Source organism: Cervus canadensis, chromosome 1 (genome assembly GCF_019320065.1).
Source record: "Cervus canadensis isolate Bull #8, Minnesota chromosome 1, ASM1932006v1, whole genome shotgun sequence".
Lineage (NCBI taxonomy): Eukaryota > Metazoa > Chordata > Mammalia > Artiodactyla > Cervidae > Cervus > Cervus canadensis.
In genome coordinates, this window is record NC_057386.1 from 8,984,557 (window position 1) to 9,003,328 (window position 18,772).

At 61.2% G+C, this 18,772-nt stretch overlaps 1 protein-coding gene across 11 annotated transcripts; it reads right to left on the bottom strand.

Annotated features, from left to right (window-relative positions):
- Window positions 1-631: 631 nt before the first annotated feature.
- TMC6 (transmembrane channel like 6) lies at window positions 632-18,349 on the bottom strand. Of its 11 annotated transcripts, none has more exons than XM_043462166.1 (22): window positions 18,120-18,349; window positions 17,813-17,869; window positions 15,313-15,454; window positions 15,029-15,171; window positions 14,790-14,885; window positions 14,302-14,460; window positions 12,750-12,855; window positions 12,509-12,602; window positions 11,999-12,256; window positions 11,523-11,713; window positions 10,266-10,410; window positions 9,509-9,664; window positions 8,953-9,107; window positions 8,774-8,855; window positions 8,528-8,625; window positions 6,747-6,842; window positions 6,402-6,477; window positions 5,261-5,394; window positions 4,957-5,133; window positions 4,786-4,864; window positions 1,837-1,904; window positions 632-886 (listed from the first exon to the last, which is right to left on the bottom strand). In XM_043462166.1, the coding sequence occupies exons 3-22, from the start codon at window positions 15,369-15,371 to the stop codon at window positions 823-825; spliced, it is 2,436 nt and encodes an 811-aa protein (XP_043318101.1). In that variant the 5' UTR covers window positions 15,372-15,454; window positions 17,813-17,869; window positions 18,120-18,349; the 3' UTR covers window positions 632-822. The 11 variants fall into 11 exon arrangements, with proteins under 11 accessions (XP_043318101.1, XP_043318098.1, XP_043318130.1 ...); XM_043462163.1 differs by having other exon boundaries at window positions 17,774-17,869; XM_043462195.1 differs by lacking the exon at window positions 17,813-17,869.
- Window positions 18,350-18,772: the final 423 nt, after the last annotated feature.

Sequence of the window (18,772 nt, forward strand, 5' to 3'; positions counted from 1 at the left end):
GACTCCAGAGTCTTCTCCAACACCACAGTTGAAAAGCATCAATTCTTCAGCGCTCAGCTTTCTTTATGGTGCAACTCTCACATCCATACATGACTACTGGAAAAACCATAGCTTTGACTAGACGGACCTTTGTTTGGCAAAGTAATGTCTCTGCTGTCTAGGTTGGTCATAGCTTTTCTTCCAAATGAAAAGACGCTCCTTGGAAGAAAAGCTGTGACCCACCTCTTTCCCTCCCTAAATTTGCCCTCCACCCAATAACCACTGAAAGCATCACTTCATCATCTGCCACCACACATTCCACATCTGTCCCCTGTACTCCTCCCCCCACACACCTCCCTACACCCCCCAGCAGGGGCTGGCAGGCAGCCCTGGAAACTGCAGTGCGGTCCATCCCTGCTATGAGGGGCTGCACCAGCAGAGGGCGCCCTGCACTCAGCACTGAAGTCTGTTCCATCCGGAGCCCAGCACTGGGGGACGCCACAGGGCCCGGCCTGGCCAGAAAGACAGCCTTGAAGAATCAGAGGGAGAAACTGGAGGCAGCAGAAGGCAGGCTGCAGGCCCCAGGGGCACGGGCATACCTGCGCACGCCTGAACAGGCCTGGCTACAAGCACAGACACCCATGAGACCAGCCCATTTTGCAAAACATGTTTAATCAGAATAAATAAGGGTGCCGGGCAGGGTTCACAGGGGATGCTCCAGCCTCAGGCGGGCTGCAGAGTCCTGCCCCTGACCCCCATCCCCAATCATGTCCCAGTGGGGTCGTTTCCAGGCGGCATCTGCCTGCAGGGCCGCAGGAACCAGGCTGCCAGCCCCGCGCTGTCCTACTGGGCATCCCAGTCTTCTGTGAACAGGGGGGGTGTCACGGCCTCCTCGGTTCTACCAGCCCTGCCAGAAAGGGAAGTCAGCGAGGGGCCCCTGGCCTTGGGCAGTGCGCACCAGTCACCCCCTCCCAGGCCACAGGACGCCCAGCAGCTTCCTCGGGAGCTGCTTCCAGACCCCTGGAGAGAAGGGGAAGGAGTGGGACGAGGCCAGGATTCACCACGGATGCCTGGCTGGGGGCACACACACGTGCTCTGTTGCTGACTCTTTGCAACCCCAGGGACTGCAGCCCGCCAGGCTCCTCTGTCCATGGGATTCTCCAGCCAAAGACACTGGAGTGGGCTGCCATGCCCTCCTCCTGGCTGGGGTGTGGGAAGGATGTCTTATTAGATGGCTCATTCTGGGGTGGGGGGGACTCCTGCTGCCTGGGGTGGGGAGGGGGAGCCCCAAGGGCTTCCATCTGCAGACCTCAGCCAGCCCCCCTGAGGAAGGGGGTGTGTGCATCCCCGAGTGTGTCTGTCTGTCCAGGCATCAAGAAGATGTCTGAGTGCGTCTCCCCATCCCCGGGCTTAAGCACAGGTAACAAGTGCAGGGTGAGATGTGCAGCCATGGGAGAGGCTCTGCCCCCCTGACGCAGCAGCATCTGGGGGGCAGGATGTTCATCCCAAGGGGTGAAGGGGGGGCCTGAGGAGCTAGACCAACCCCCTGACTCATCAAGACAGGGGACACAGAGAGGAGGAGGAAAAGGGCGTGAGAGACCCCAGCTCAACCCTGCCCCCTGCACACAGCTCACTTCCTTTTTTCCTTTCGCACCAAACTGAAGTTTTCCTCCTGTCCCAAATGCCCCACACGTCTGAGGAGAAAAGGTGGGGGAAGGGGGCAGGGGAGTCCCAAGAAGTTAAGGGCCGCTGGGGGAGGCCAGCAGCCACTCCCCGCCCCTGACCCCTGGGGGGAAGGGGCCTCTCTGTCTAGTCCCTGCTCCCCCACTCTGCACACACCCCTCCCAGGCCCCTCACCTGCTCCTCTCCTTCTTCTCGTAGACACGCTGAAGCTTGTTGATCAAGAAGATTTTGTCCTCCCCCTCCTAGAAATGCCAGAACACAGCGGTTGTCCAGTGCATGTCCGTCCAGAAGTGGCCTGCTCCAGTTTGCACTCGGGAGGGGCTCTCAAAGATTTGACACCATGAGCACGAAAAGTTTAAAGAAAGGAGACAGAGGTACCAAGCAAGAACGAGGGAAAACCAAGAGCCCTACAGTGGGCACAAATATACACCGAAGCTTCCTAGCGGCCAAGGTGAAAAGGGAAATGTGCTGAGTCACACAGTGAGGGCTGCCAACTCAGCCTGACTCAATGTATAGCGGGTCCTGCTACTCAGTAAGTCTGCCCCGGGGAAATTACCTCCTCTCTGACCTCGGTCACTGTGTGCCTCTGTCATGGGGTTTGTATGGGTTTTCTATCGTTGCCGAGCTGGTTACAGAAACTTCGTGGCTTAAAACAACACAAATTCAACACCTTTCAGTTCTAGAGATCAGAAGTTTACACTAGGGCTTCCTTGGTGGCTCAGTGGTAAAGAATACGCCTGCCAATGCAGGAGACACAAGTACAATCCCTGGTCAGGGAAGACATCACAGGTCACAGAGCAACTAAGCCAAAGCACCACAACTATTGAGCCTGCACTCCAGAGCCCAAGAGCCGCAACTTCTGAATCCATGCGCCACAACTACTGAAGCCCGAGCACCCTAGACCCCGTGCTCCACAAGAGAAGCCACCGCGATGAGACGCCCGCGCGCTGCAACCAGAGAAAAGCCCAGGCAGCAACGAAGACCCAGCACAGCCAGAAATAAAGAAACAAAAGTTTTTTAAAAGTCCACAGTGGTCTCGCTGGGCTAAAATCAAGGAGTGAGAAGGGCTGGTTCCTTCTGGAGCCTCCGGGGAGAATCTGTCCTCTCCTTCTTCAGCTTCTGAATCTGCCCACATCCCTGGGCTCACAGCCTCCTTCCATGGGCAGCAGCGTCCAGTCAAGTCCTCACACCCTCTTCTCTGACAGTGACTCTCCCACTTCCTTTTCTAAGGGCTTTATCACTACATCATGCCCACCCGAATGATCCAGGGCAACCCTCCCCACCTCCAGATCAGCTGATTAGCAACTGTAATTCCATCTGCAATCCTGACCCCACCCCCAACTCCAATGCCAGGTGACATGGCTTATTCACAGCTTCTGGGATTAGGACAAGGACATCTTTGGGGCAGGGATCAGCCAATACTTTGGCCACCTGATGCAAAGAGCCAACTCATTGGAAAAGACCCTGATGATGGGAAAGATTGAGGGCAGGAGGAGAAGGGGGCGATAGAGGATGAGATGGTTGGATGGCATCACTGACTCAACAGACATGAGTTTAAGCAAACTCTGGGAGATGGTGAAGGACAGGGAAGCTTTGCGTGCTGCAGTCCATGGGATCGCAAAGAGTTGGATGTGACTTAGCGACTGAACAACAACAAATCGGCCAACCAGGGGCTCTTTTGACAAATGACTGTGAAAAGTGGGTAAAGGTTTAAGTCGAGGACCCGGTTAAATACCCGGCAGACTTCCCAGCCCATCAAACTTCGGGGTCAGACTGGGTTTCTTGTAGGGAGCTTTCACAAAGAGAAAACAGCAAATGTGTTCGAATGTGTCCTGGGCGCCGGGGACCCTGGCTCACCCAGGAAGACACTGAGACAGACACACCTCCAAGGTGGGCCCTCCCCGTTTTCTCTCCATCGAGTTGGTGGGAACAGAGGGCTGTGCGCCTGAGTAAGCCGCCCTGCTCAGGCCAGGAAAAGATGCTCCGAGTGCCGGCGGAGCTCAGACCAGCAGCCCCAGACTCAAAACCGGGCCTGGGCTCAGCCTTGGCGGGAGACGCTGCCTACCACGAGGGCCACCTGGGGAACTGTCCTTCAGCTCTTAGAGGAACAGCAGGCAGAACGAGATGAACCAGGGGTTCCCCTCTCAACGCCCCTGTGCATCGAGCCAGCCCCACCCCCACCCTGGCCCCGTCAGGCACCTCAGGTCCCGAAGATCTACACAGCAGGGCACGAGCCAGTTGGGAAAAACCCATTTCCAACAGCTGGGGCCAGGCGAGCCCCTCAGCCAAAATGCCCAGCCTGAGCCCTGCCTGCTGTTCGTGGAAGCATTGCATTGCTTACAACCCAACAGAAGTGGGAGTGGTCCCCAGGGGATCCTCCCGCTTGGAAAGACCTGACTCTGAGCCCCTGCACAACCAGCCAGCAGCAGGGTCACACGAGCGGCAGCCCAGCCCCGTCCCGCCTTGGCGGACCCTCAGGTCATTTCTAACGCAGGGTGGCGGGGAGCCACCAGCCCTGATGTGACTGCCGGGGACACAGGCAGCAGCTGGCCCCAAGGTAGGCTCAAGCACTGAGTACACAAGAGAGAAACTGGAAAGGAAAGGGAGGAAAGGAAAAAAAACAGCAGTGGGGAGAGTGATGTCGGGGCCCTGGGGACGAATTCAGAGGCCACTGAGTGTTCAGTGAGACCTGCTATCACTGACACGTGCTCCTGAGCAGCCAGCCCAGACCTGGGCAGGGTAGGGACCAGGCGAAAGGCCCCAGCCGTCCAGGGAAACGCCAGCCGGAGTGACCCTGAGTGTTGGGGCAGTGACTTGCCCCAAAGGTGATGGGAGGTCTAGTAACTGAGCAGGGAGGAGGGAGGGTGCAGGGGGCAGGGCTGCGCCACCTCTTGGGGACTAGGGTTGGCGGGGGTCGTCGGAGAAGCATCTCTGGAGCACTCATCCCAGCGGCGTCTTTGCAGATGGGCAGCCTGGCCGCCTCCCGTCTACAAATCTGATGAATACGAACTATGCATCTCAACTGATATAACTCGGTTAGCAAGGAACCCCTTTCCACAGCCCAGATCCGGGGAGGTGGGAAGCCTGGAAGGGCCCCGGGTGGGGGGCTCAGGGGCCACTCACGTTGCTGATTTGCTCCTTGAGGAGGCAGATGACCTTCCGCTGGCCCTTCACCACCTGGATGTTGAGGTAGATCACAGCCCTGCGGGAGACGGGCGGTCAGGCTGGGCCCCTCGCAGGAGCCCGGGGGAGGGAGAAGCCAGGGACCCCGGCCCGGGCCGGTGCCTCACTCACAGCAGCAGGGCCGACACCAGGTAGATGGGGAAGGTATCTTCTACCAGGTAGCGGTGGACCCAGGGCAGCCAGGAGACGCGGGGGCCCGCCTTCTCCAGGCGGCGCACCCATACCTTCCCCGCCTCATACATGGTGTCCAGGGTCCGGAAGGGGCCGCAGATGCTCGAGGGCTTCACCCTGGGGGCGGAGAGTGGGCGGCATGACCCCTGCGCCCGGGCAAAGGGCCCCTCCGCACCACCCAAATGCAGCCCTGCCGGGGGGCCTGCCCCACGCCCCCCACCCCGGAGGCCGGGTGCCCACTCACTGCCAGATGGCGTAGCAGAGGAAAACCGCAGCGCCCAGGAAGGAGGGAAAGCAGAGCAGGGAGACGAAGACAGTGCTCATGTGGGACGCCTTCCAGGGCCTGCGGGGTGCCTGGCAGTTGGCCATCAGGCTGGCCTGTGGACAAAGGCTGTGTTCGGCCCCCACCACCCCGCCGGCCACCACCCACACTCCCAGGCCTGGTGGGACCTCCCAGACCGAACAGGGCCGAGGCCAGCCGTGGGCTGAGAGGGTGCTGCGCTTACAGGGGCCCCTGAGCTAAGGCCTTAGGACAGTCCGATAGAGAGGCAGATGCGTGGAATCTAAGCCCGCAGGCTGGGGAGGGCCAGCGAGGCCACTTCCCGGTCTGCAGAGGGGAGACCAAGGGACATGGGGGGATGCTTGGCCAGCTCACTTGTAAGCAGGAGGGATGATACTAACAGCTACCTCCGTTGACTAGAGGTCTCCCGTGGGCCAGACACCCTGCCCTGTGATTTATAAACATCATCTCCAGCAGTGCCCCTAGGGCACCATCCATGGGGTTTTTCCATTGTTTTATTGTCTAGTCACTAAAGCATGTCAGACTCTTTGTGACCCCACAGACTGTAGACTGCCTCTGTCCAGCCTGCCTCTCTCCTCTGTCCATGGGATCTCCCAGGTAAGGATACTGGAGTGGGTTCCCGTTTCCTTCTCCAGGGGATCTTCCCAACCCAGGAATCGAACCCACATCTCCCGCTCAGCAGGTGGATTCTTTACCACGGAGTCACATGGGAAGCCAGTATCTACTGTGAACAGATAAGGAAACATGGGGAGCAGAGGAAAGGAGGAGCTGGTTCTGAGCGCCTCTGAGACCCCTGGCTCAAAGCCCTGACCTGTACACACAGGCATGTGGCAATGACCACAGACCCTAATGGGATGCTGCCCAGCCTGCCAAAGGCGGAGATGCAGGGCCGGGAATCAGCTGGGGCCTGTGCGACTGACCCCAGAGGGTGGCCCTGGGCTGCCAGCTGCCTACCACTCAAGCAGGAGGGTTCTGATGTCCCAGGGCTCTGTGCCTGCCAGCCCAGCGGCCACCCTGGCTGCACACGCTCCCCAGGCCCACTGCCCCCCGCCCCCCACCCCCCGGGACCCAGCAGCACTTTTACCTTCTTGATGTAGAAAAGGAGCAGCAGTTTGATGATCTGCATGGCGGGCAGGAGCGGGGAGAAGAGGACCCCCAGCCTGAGGAGGGCGTGGAGAGGAGGGGGCTGCAGTCCAGGGGCTGGGGTCCTGACCCCCATGCTGCGCCCTAGGCCCAGAACTACCCCCCCGGGCCTGGCTCGGGGTCAGACTTCGAGGAAAGCCCAGCAAGTGGAGCAGAGCCTGGGTCCACTGGGGCCAAGGGGTCAGGTCACTCCAGAATCCCAGGACTGGGCCATGCCGGGCCCCGAGGGGGAACGGGTCAGCCTCCCTGGGGGCTGGGCAGTGGGATACAGGAGGGAAATGCTCACCAGGTCAGGGTCTGCCCGTAAATCAGCTCCAGAACGTTTCCTGCAATGTCGAACTCAGGCTTCCCCTTCCTCTTAAGCCGCTTCTCGGAGAAAAGCCTGGAGTAGAAGAGCCCCGGAGTCACACAGGAGAACCAATCTCCAAGACCAGCCCGAGGGACCCTGGGACCCACCCAGACCTGCACGGCAAACTGAGCCAGCCCACCCCTCCCAGTGCCCAGCGATGTCAAGGGGAGATGGTGGACTGGGGTCCCACACAGAGGGGTCTGTTCTGTAGCTGACCTAGTTTCTGTCCGTTTTCTAAGCACTGGGTGCGATACACCCCAGTGCAAACATACACATTGGCATCAAAGGTGTTACTGCTTTTTAAAAATCTTATTCCCTGGTGGCTCAAATGGTAAAGAACTTGCCTGCAATGCAGGAGACCTGGGTTCAATCCCTAGGTCAAGAAGTTCCCCTGGAGAAGGGAATAGCAACCCACTTCAGTATTCTTGCCTGGAAAATTCCATGGACAGAGAAGCCTGGCAGGTTGCAGTCCATGGTGTTGCAAAGAGTTGGACACGACTGAGCAACTTTCACTCCCTCCCTGGTGAAAGTGAAGTGAAAGTCGCCCAGTCGTGTCTGACTCTTTGCGACCCTATGGACTATACAGTCCGTGGAATTCTCCAGGCCAGAATACTGGAATGGGTAGCCTTTCCCTTCTCCAGGGGATCTTCCCAACCCAGAGATCAAACCCAGGTCTCCCACATTGCAGGTAGATTCTTTACCAGCTGAGCCACAAAGGGAAGCCCAAGAATACTGGAGTGGGTAGCCTATCCCTTCTCCAGCGGATCTTCCCGACTCAGGAATTAAACTGGGGTCTCCTGAATTGCAGGAGGATTCTTTCCCAGCTGAGTTATCAGAGATGGTATCTCTCTTGGTGGCTCAGTGGTAAAGAATCCACCTGCCAATGAAGGAGACACGGGTTCGATTCCTGGTCCCGGAAGATCCCACATGCCATGAGGCAACTAAACCTGCGCGCCACAACGACTGAGCCTGTGCCCTAGGGCCCAGGAGCCACGACTACTGAACCCACGTGCCACAATCACTGAAGCCCCACACCCTAGAGCCCGTGTTCCACAGCAAAAGAAGCTGCCACAGCAAGGAGACTGCACCCAGCAACGAAGACCCAGCACGGCCAAGAAAAAAAAATTTTTTTAATATTATTATTATTATTATTGAGGCCTCCCTGGTGGTCCAGTAGTTAAGACCCCACGCTTCCACTGCAGGGGGCAGGGGTTCGATCCCTGGTTGGGGAAGTCGTGCATGCCACGAGGTGCGGCCAAAAATAAAAATAAATCTTGCAAAAACTTTAAGTAAAAATCTTACTATTTTTAAATTCCTATGTTCTCAAAGAAAACACAAAAAAGGAGGAAATGACACCTGCCATGCTAGCACCCGCAGCCAGGACAGCTGAACACATTCTTCCACTTTCTGTGCTTCCTCCCGACCCTTTTTTCCCTTGACGGATTAGACCACATACATCATTTTGAAACCTGTTTTCCTTTCCGATCTAAAAATATGCTATATCCTGTTTACTAAGGGTTTTTCTCAGTTTAACAATATTTTACAGAAGAGCTATCATGGGTGGAAATGTATGGTCCCAAGCTGGGGACAGGTCCTGATTTTCAGAGGCCTGAGGACTGCCCCGGTGACCCCCACCTCCACCACACACGCAGCGGAGGATGCTAGGAGCCCTTCTGCAGGGGACGCCCAGGTGCGGGGACCCAGCCCGCAGGCCTCACCTCCACACCAGCTCCCCCAGAAGCGTGTCCAGCAGCGTGAAGATGAAGTCCATCACCATGAGCCGGTACAGCTCCTGGCCCACGAAGTTCTCCCAGCACTGAAACAGAGGCAGCCTCAGCCCCCAGCCTCCCCTGCCACCCCAGGACGCTTGCAGACAGAGCCAGGGAAGGTCAGGTGAGGACTGGCTGCTGTGAGGGGCCTGGGGAGCCCCAGGCCCCCACCAGCACTGCCCGGCCTGCCCTCACCTGGTCCTTCAGGGTGCCCACCCTGCGGCCTAGCCAGTGGTAGCAAAGAATCCCCAGGGTGACCATCTTGAGGATGAGGTTCCTGCAGAAAAGGATGGGCACGTGGGCTGAGGGCGGGGTGTCTGGGAGACAGGGGTCCCGCCCCAGAAAGCCCGCACCTGGCCCGCCTGGCCGCGCACCTGCAGATGGCCACGTACACCTCCAGCACCGGGGAGTCGTGCCGCTCCAGGGTGGCCAGGATGCGGAACAGGTACGGGGCCCCCAGGTTGAGGAGGCAAACCACCAGAGGCAGCAGCAGCAGGACCGCCTCCCGCTCGGCGGACACTGGGCTCTGCTGGAGCAGGCGGAGGGGCCCCAAGGACAGGGTTAGGTCCACTGCCGGGCCCAAGGGTTGGGGGGGAAGGGGCCGCAGGAAGGGGCCCCAGGGGGTCGGAGCAGGTGGAGCGGGCAGGCACACCTCCCCCACCCAGCCCCGTGTTCAAACCACACAGGAAGGGGGGCGGGAGGCAGAGAAGCGAGGATGGAACACAGGTGTCGGAAAAAAAAAGTGAAAAGAGAAGCCAGAAGACAAGAAAACAAAAGGACGTTATAATAGCGTCAGACAGAACAAGAATGAAAACAAGGCCTGGGAGGAAAGTGGCCTCCCCGGGGCAGAGGGTGTGGGAGGAAAGGGGTCCCGTCTAGTAAAGCGGGAGGCCTGGGCCTCCTCGGGGGCCGCCCATGGCCTCTCCGCACCTCGATCATGAGCTCTGAGAAGGTGTAGACGGCCAGGGTGCAGCCCAGCGTGGTGCCCAGGCACAGCAGCCACACGAACCCCAGCACGGCCGCCCGCCGCAGCCGCCCGCACGCGCTCTGGGGGCGCTGGCGCGACTGCCCTTCAGCCAGCAGCTCCTGCAGGCGACAGCGAGCCTGTCACCCAGGGCGCAGACACGCAGGGGCCCGCAGACGCACGCGCCACACCCCAGGGGGGCTCGGAGCGGTGCGGGGCAGGGCTCACCTCCCGCCCGCCCCGGGTACCACAGCCTGTGGCTCCCCGTCTGAGGCCCCGTCTCCGGGGACGTGGCCTGCCCCGCACCTGCCTCCTGAGCCGTGCTGCCTGCAGCTGTTCCCTCGCCGACTAGGAGCCCCGGGACGCTCCCCGAGGGCCCGACAGCTGGGTCAAAACTGTGAGCGCCCCTGACTCGGATCCCGCAGCAGGGAACCCCTGACAGGCAGAGAGCCTTCCAGGAGGCCCAGCTCAGCCACCCTCTGGCCGGAGGACCACGGGCAAGGGACTGAGACCTCACTGTTCTCACTGATACCCCAGGGCTACCATGGGGGCTGGGAGCGCAGCTGGCACCGTGGAGGCCTCTTCCTGCCAGGGCCGGAGGACATGGGGCCCTCGAGAAGAGGAAGTCCTTCTCGAAGGCCCACTTCAGGGCCCCCGCTGGTATTCCCCTGGACACGGGGGTGGCGGACCGCGGCCCCAGGGGACCGTGAGCCCCCAGCTCACCTTCAGCTGGGTTCGGATGTTGTCGTGCTGGAGGCGGGTGGCCCATCGCTGGGTCACTTTGTAGTCCCAGGAACAGAAAACGGTGATGGCGTGGACCCCCGAGGCGCTGCCCACCCGGTAGCTCTCCCCGAAAGAGCGGGACATGCTGGGAGAAGCAGAGCCAGGTAGGAGGTGAGATGGGGCAGAAGGCGAAGAGACTGGGGAGAAACAGATCTGACAAAGTGCACGGGCCTCTCAGAGGGGGCCCGCCCACCCCCCGGCCAGCACTGATGGGCCTCCGGCCACTCTCCCTGCCCCACCTCTAGCCCGGAGCTCTCAGCCTCCTGGGGTGGACCACTGGCCACCGTAGGTCAGCCCTGTCCAGCAGGATGCCCAGCAGCCACAAAGGGCTAGAAATGGGGTCAGCTCCACTCCCCACCACCATGGCCGGGTGCCTCCCACCCGGACGTGGCTATAAAGGGTATAGGACCTTTGCGCTGCCTCTCCCGATAACCAGAACACCTTCCTCTGTCTTTCCCTAGCCGCCCTTATTTAACCTCCCTCTGTGGGACAAGGGCCCCCCCCAGGAAGCCGGTCTAACTCCCTCTCCCATGCTCCATAACAGCTGAGCAACGTAACAGGTTCCAGCCTCTTCACTGGCCTGTCTTCTCCTGTACACAGCAAGCGTCTCAAGGAAATGCACCAAGCTCATTTATCTTCCTGCCCTGAGCAGAGTGCAGCATGTGTGTGTGGAGTGGATGGGTGTGTGGACGAGAGTGTGGATGGAAGGAAGGATCTATGGAGGCATGGTTGATAGATAGATGGATGGATAGAGTGATGATGGATGGATTGTTGTTCAGTCACTCAGCTATGTCCGATTTTGTGATCCCATGGTGGACTGCAACAAGCCAGGCTTCCCAGTCCTTCACTATCTCCTGGAGCTTGCTCAAACTCATGTCCCTTGAGTCGACGATACCATCCAACCATCTCATCCTCTGTCGCCCCCTTCTCCTTTTGCCTTCAATCTCTGGATGGATGGATGGATGGGAAAATGGATGGGTGGGTAGCTAGATGGATGACTGTACGGGTAGCTAGATGGATGAAGAGATGATGAATGGATGGGTAGCCAGATGGATTAATGGATGGACAGACTAATGGATGAATGAATGGATGGGGTGATGCTGGATGGACAGGTAGATGGATGAATGGATGGACAGACAGATGCATGGGTGGGTCAATGATGCTCAGAGCCAGGGTCACACAGCAGAGAGCTATTACCTGTACACCAGAGTGATGCAGGTGATAAAGAAAGCTGCCCCCAGGGTGAAGAGGTAGGCCAGGGGCATGTTGTAGGGCAGGCTGCCCGCCTCGGGAGGACACTCGCTGCCATTCAGTGGGGAGGCACACGGCTGGTTCAACGTGGCGTTACTGTAGTAGCCATAGTACATGACGCTGTGGGTGAAGTGGCCCTGCAGAGAAAGCGCCCGGCAGGGTCAGGGACTCTCCCCTCCTGGCAGCTGACCCACCCTCAGGCTTGCAAGGCACCCAGAGGGCAGGGCGAGCAGAAAGGCAGAAGGGGAAGGGCCAGAGAGCAGGGGGGTGAGGGGAACACAGAGGTGAACGGAGGACCGCGGCCACCCTGGGGCTTCCAGGGCCCCAAGGAAGGCGAGGGGGTCCAGAGTCACAGTAGAGGATGGGGTGGGGGGGTAACGAGAGGGTGCCCCTGCTCGCTGCCCTCCGCCACCAAGCCTCACCCCACCGGTGAGGAGCTCCAGGCCCGTGAAGGCAGGCACAGGGCCCCCGGGCGCGGGCGGGAAGGCGGCCTGCACGCCCACGATGAAGGCCAGCAGCGGCAGCAGCAGAAGGGCGTTGAAGGCCAGCAGGGTCTTGAGGAAGAGGAAGTATGAGAGGACGCTGGAGCCGAACCGGCCCCCGATCCGCTTCAGGGCGTAGCGCCAGGGCGTCAGGGCCTGCAGTCCCGAGAGCAGCGCCAGCCCCAGGTTGTGCGAGGCCTGCGGGGACAGCGGCAGGACGGCTCTCAGGCGGGGCCGGAACGGGGAGCCGGCCCCCAGCAAGACCCCAGTCCAGGGCCTGGAGCGCAGGGGCGCTGTGAGGGGAGGAGGGGGTCAATCCCGGCCCGGAGCCAGGTTGGAGGTGAGATGACCCCACGGGCATCACTCGGAGGGAGAAAGGGGCCCCCCATCGCCCCCACCCCACCCCAAGCCCCCTCCCTCCCTTCCTCCCAGGGGCCCAGATGCTCCTACCAGGACACAGCTGTCGCGGAACTGGTCGCAGCAGGAGAGGAGCCCATGGCGCCGCTCGGCCCTCCGCTTGCCCCTCAGGGGCCGGCTCTCCTCCCTGGGGGCAGAGGCAGCATCCAGGGTCAGTCCAGTCCCTCCCCACCGGGGACCTCCATCCACTGCAGGCTCAGGAGCCGGCTCACCTCCCACCCCACCCAGCCAAGGAGGGGCGTCTGGGGGCCGCCCGAGGCAGAGGGGCACTGACCGCAGGCAGCGTTTCTCGGCCAGGCTCAGGGGCATCCCCCGGAGCATGTGGTCCCGCTGGGCCGCCGTCAGGCCCTGGAGCTCCTTCACCAGGAGGCCCCGCTTCTCTGCAGGGGGAAGGGGGCAAGCTGAGGTTCCCGCGGCACCCTGCCCTCCCTCAGGCCGTAAGGCTGTCCCCTGCCACCCAGGCCTCTGCCGCCTGGCCAGGCCCAGATGCTCCCTCACTGCCCGCCTGGCCCACATGCCCGCTGGCCGTGACCCTCTCTCACCTCCACCCCCGGGAGCCCAGGACACAATCAAGTTCACAGCATCTTCCGAGGCCCAGCCCAGTGCCCTGTCCTCCTTGACCCAAACTCCCCTCCTGGGGCCCCTCAAGCATCTTGCTCTGATCCCCCCACGCACCGGAGCCCCGTATGCTCCCCCAACTCAGCAGCAATGGGGTCCCAGCACCCCCATCCCCCCACCACTTCCCACTGTGCTAAGCCCCACTGGGGTCAGTAGGGGAAGGCGGGGTCTGGAGATCTGCCCGCCACTCGTCCTCTCTCCTTTCATCCTCACACCCACCCTGGAAAAGGGGTGCTATTTTAACTTCTCTTTCCAGATAAGAAATGACCAGAAAGCAGACACCTGGCCTGGTTCGCACTATAAAACTGGAATGTTCACCCTGACCCCAGAACTCACATCACCCTGCACTGCTCCGTCACCCACCAGCTGGGGACCTTGGGTAAACAGGGAGGGGAAACACAGGAGGGCCCCAGGAAGTGCCCAAGGCCCTGGGCGCTGCTGCCAGAGATCACTTGGTTGAAGACTGACCTGTGCACTGGGCCCTGCTCCTTCCTACAGCTATTCTCTCTTGTTCCCCAACTCCTCCACACCAGCCTCCTAGATGCTCAGGGAAGCCAGGAGGCTCCCACCCCAGGGCCTTTGCACATGCCCCCATCAGCTCTAGTGTCACTTCCTCCAGGAAGCCTCCCTGGATTCCTCTAGGCTAGATGGGTTCTGCAACGCTCTCCTGCCGTGCACCTTTCCTCAGCTGCCCTTATCTGAGCTTTGCTGTTGTTCAGTCACCGGGTGATGTCCAACTCTTTGTGATCCCGTGGACTGCAGCACACCAGGCCTCCCTGTCCCTCACCATCTCCCAAAGTATGCCCATGTTCATGTCCATCACATCGGCTACACCATCCAGCCATCTCATCTCATCTCAATCTGAGCTTTAACCATCGCTAATCCGTTTATTTGGTGCCTATTTCACCAGACGTTAAACTGCACGAGAACTGAATGGGTGTGCTCACCACCATTACATCCCAAAGCCAATAGCAGCGTCTGTGACACCACAATGCTCGACAGACATTGGAGAGCCCCTGGCTGCAGAGTCAAACACTGCAGCCGGAGAGGCCGGCGCTTCTCTGTCCCAGCGGCCGGGACACCAAGACCCTCCTGCCCTCCTGCCAAGGGACCTCACTCCAGGGGACCCTCAGACAGCCCGCTGCACCCCAGACCCCCACCCCGCCAGCAGATGTCCTCCCCAGCGAGGCCCCGCCCCCCTCACTCACCCTCCTCCTCCAGAACCGCAGAGTCCAGCTCCAGGTCATACAGGCGGAGGCTGGGCCGGGCTGAGCGGCCCATATCCCTGAGCTGCGGCCGGCCGGCCCTGCGACGCAGCTTCACCGTGCGGCTGTAGTACTGGGAGATGATGGCGCCGCGGCTCCGGCCTGCGGAGGCCGCCGGTCAACGGAGGGATGCGCTCCGCTCACGTGGAGGCAGGGACCACCCCCCGCACACACACTGCTTCCCAGGACCCAGGAAAGTCCCTTCATAAGAGACCTCAAGCTCCACCGGTTCCCAAGAGCCTATTTTTATCCCCATGATGACTCTGGAGTCATTTTTTTAGAACCCGGCAAGGCTGCCTGGGGCCGGACTGGGCCTCCAGGCAGCAGACAGGGTGGAGCGGGAGCTGAAGCAGCCCAGCTCTGGGATCTGTAGATCTTTAGCCTGAAACCCCAGCCCGGCCCAGGGTCCGAAGGGAGAGGGTCTAGCTCACCGATGGTGCGACTGGGCATGCTGGCCAAGATGCGGAGCGTGGCCATGCTGTAGACGGGGGCACCCTCAGGCCCCGGCAGGGTCTTGTGGTCGCTGCCTGTCCAGCAAAGTTAAGACTTGTCCAGAGGTTCTACAGATCCTGCTGGCCAGAGATCTCCCCCGCCCAGCCCCCTCCCCAGGCTGCTAGGAGGGACTTCCCGACAGGGTGAGAGGCTCAGTGCCCTGGCCAGGTGGGCTCACCTGAGGCCCCCAGGGCGCCAGTCTCCGGCTGCCTCTGCTGCAGCTCCAGCCCCTCCTCGGCCACCCAGCGGCTCTGCTCCTGGATGAGCTGGTGGAAGGAGTCATGCACTTCGCTCTCATCATAGGGGCTGGGCTCTTGGCTGCTGGGTCCAGAACGGGGGATGTGGCGGGGAGGTCAGGCTGCTGCTGACCCAGTCCTCACCCCCTCCAAAGGGCTGAGGTCCAGCCCATCTCTCCCTGGGGGTGACACATCCCGGCCCCCAGCCCCATCCCAGAGCACTTACCCCTCTGGGTCCTCTGGGGTCTCGAGGACATTGAGGACAAAGGCCGGCGACTGGGACATGTCTGCAGCCCACTGCCAGCCAGTCTGCAGACCTAGTGCAGTTCAGAGCCTGGACACAGCCTCTAGAACCTCCCGCTGCCCATCTGATGAGACAGGAAGCGTTACAGCAAAGTGAGCCTGGCACTCAGCCCCTACACCCGCTCCCTGGGGACCGTGGGAGGGCCTTCTCCCGGCCTGGGCTGCCTGAGCCCCGACCCTGCCCCCATCCACAGACAAACACGAAACACACGGTCCAGTGTTTGTTAGTCATTCAGTCGTGTCCCACTCTTTGTGACCCCCGTGGACCGTAGCCCACCAGGCTCCTCTGTCCATGGAATTCTCCAGGCAAGAATACTGGGGTAGGTGGCCATTTCCTTCTCCAGGGGACCTTCCCAACCCAGGGATCAAATCCAGGTCTCCCACATTGCAGGCGGATTCTCTGCCATCTGAGCGACCACACAAACCCAAAGAATGCTGGAGTGGGTTACCATACCCTCCTCCAGAGGATCTTCCCAACCCAGGGAGTGAACCTGCGTCTCTCAGGTCTCCTGCATTGGCAGGCGGGTTCTTTACCACTAGCGCCACCTGAGAAGCACCAGCGAGTGACCCGAGATAAACCACAGGCCAGAAAGGGCTGACAGAGAGACTCCTCCGCCACCGGAGGGGAGGAGGGAGGTTAGGGAGGAAGGAAGGGAGGGGAGTCTGGGCAGGTCCCCACCGGTTTCCTCCGTGGCGCCATTCCGGCAAGAGGACGGGCGGGTGGGGACCTGTGGATACGGTTCTCCATCCTAAGGTTCTGACCCGGGGAGTCCCCCTCTTGGGAGGGGGGAACCTCTCTTGGGGAGAAAGGTCAGGACAGCTGGGGCCTTTCCTGTGACCCCTCAGCACTTCCTCCCACCGGAAATCTCACAGGAGCCAGCCGCCTGGGCCCGCGGCCCTCACCCCTCACCAGCGCCGGACAGAAGAGCAGACAGCATGGCCTCAGCTGCACCCCACCCTGCGTCCCCTGCCACGGCGGTCACTCGGTGCCAAGCTGGGCCCGTCAAGGTCAACAGCCCTCCTGAGAGTTCCTTACATTCCATCACCTCGGGGCGGGCCTGGACAGCTGGCTGGGGAGGGGGCTGGGCCTTAAACAGGCAGCCTTTGTCCAGCCTTTGTCCGGGCTCTGCCGTCACCCAGGACAACAGAACCAGGATGGCCTTGTCCAGGCTCTCCACCCCGTGGGAGTGGGGCGGAGGGGGCAGGGGGAGCGGGCTCCCAGCCACCAGCTGACGCCTGCAGGACTCAGCCCCAGCAAGGCTGGGCCCAGCCCTGGGTCTGCCCTGTCTCCCCCTACCCAGCGCCTCTCCCTACCCTTACCTCCAGGGAACTCAGCACTTAGGAAAGCTGGCTCAGCTCAAGGGGCTTCCTCGGGCGAGGCCGGGATGTCCAGCCCACTAGGGCTGTGCCCAGACAGTGCCCCCGCTTGGGGGTGTCCAGTCTCAGAGCCCAGGCCTCACACAGTCCAAGCCCCCTCCCCTTTCCGCCCACAGGAGCACAGTGTGAAGAAACCAGCAGAGGTCAGAGGTGGACTCTTGACTCTGCCTGAAAGGAAAAGTGGCTGGAGCTGGGGCTGAGGGTGTGCCCCCACAGTCTAGAGCGGGGATTCCTTCCAGGAAAGACAGACCTTCCCATGTTCTGAGCTACAGGCCTCTCCCACACACCCCTTCTCCAGGAGGGAGGAGCAGGGAGGGTGGGAGGTGCTCAGAGGCTGCCTGGGGGCTGGGGGCTCACCTGGGCACTGGCATCTGGGCACTGCCTTGGACTTCTGCCCGGCTGGTACCCAGGGCCCTGGGACTCTTGCCCAGCTGAGGACAAGTCGGGCAGGAGTTTCCGGGGCGCACCATTGCTGAGCCCTGAGCTGGGTAGGGAGGTGCAGGGCCGGGCCCAGTTTCCAGAAACTCCACCCCAGCCGGAAGAGAGTCCTCTGGGGGCAACTACCATCAAGGCAGAGTGGCAGCCACGCCTTTGAGCCCAGTGGCTGCAGCAGCTCTGAGAGCCCCTGGACCCCTCATCTGCCAGTCTCCCAGCCCCTCACTAGTGGTGACTAGTGGTACCTACGGGGGCCTCTACCCCTTCCCTTCCGGAGAAACAAACACTGCCGCCCTCCCCCTGAAGCACCTGCAGGGGCGGGGGAGGGGCGGGGGTGCAGTGGGATCAGCCGGTCCCCCAGCGGGACCCTCCAGAGGGTCAAACTCAGGGAGATCCAGAAGAACCCCGAGAGGGAACTCAGTGCCCAGTGGTCCCAGAGTTCCAAAGGAACTTGGAGGGGGCGGACCTGGTGGCCTCAGGGGAACTGGCTGGGGCTGGGAGGGGGCGGGACCACCCCCAAGCCCCGGAGCTACCGCCCTGCCCGACCAGGGTCCCCCATCCTGGCCGCTTACCTGGGAGGCGCAGGAGAGCGGGGGCGGGCGGCCACTCACCTGTCCCCCGCCCCTTCCCAGCGAGGGCCGCCGGGAACTGTGTTCGGACGCCACCAACTGCGGGAGGGACCGAGACGTCAGAGGGAGCGAGTGGACAAGGACATCGGGGCGACCCGAGACCGAGGCAGGCCTGGCGGAGCCAGAGAGAGCTGCGCCGCCCCGCCCGGCCCACGTGGTGACCCGCCTCCGAAAAGTCACGTGACCTGACGGCGGGGTTGGAGGGGCGCCCCGCTTCTTCTCCTGCCCATCGAGCCCTCCGCGAACTGTGCCCTCTCCCCGCCAGCTTCCGACCCTTATCCTCACCCACCCTGAGGTCTGAGCAGGATGAAGGCGGCCGAGTATCTAGAAGCCTTCTAGTCTCTGGTTGAAGCCAATTTCTGAGGGACTCAGTTTCCCCAAGTTTCAAACGGGGACAGTAATCGCAGACCTGCCCGCTTCTGAGAGCGATGATCAAAATAACACCAGGCAGCAAAACCACAGGAGTAGTGGCCAGCCCTGCTACACCAGATTGGGTAACCCCTTCCGGCACAGCCTCCAGCAACTCCCGCAAACTGCCCGGTGGAACCTGGGGGTTATCACCGCCCCCGTCTGGGCGTGGCTTCTGCTGTTTCTCCCGCCGAGTTCCGGCACACTTCCTGTGTGCTAGGTGGGGACTGTCCCCATTACTGTTTGCTCAGTTATTCCCCCACAAGGCAGGGTAGAGGGCACCGGTGACCCTAGTTCAGAGATGAGGAAGCAGGCTGAGTGGTCAGTCAGCCTCCGGGGGGTCATCCACCACGACCTGAACCTTGTCCACCCAGGAGCTCTCTACCTAGAAAGCTGACCTCGAGAGAGTCCGGGAGGGGGGCCAGTGGAGAGTCCCCTGGGTTTGAGAAAAGGGTGGGCTCTGGACAGTGGTGGGAGCCATTCCTGGCTGGGAGAAGCCTGGGAAGGTGGGCAGTGAAAGCGAGCTGGAAGGCA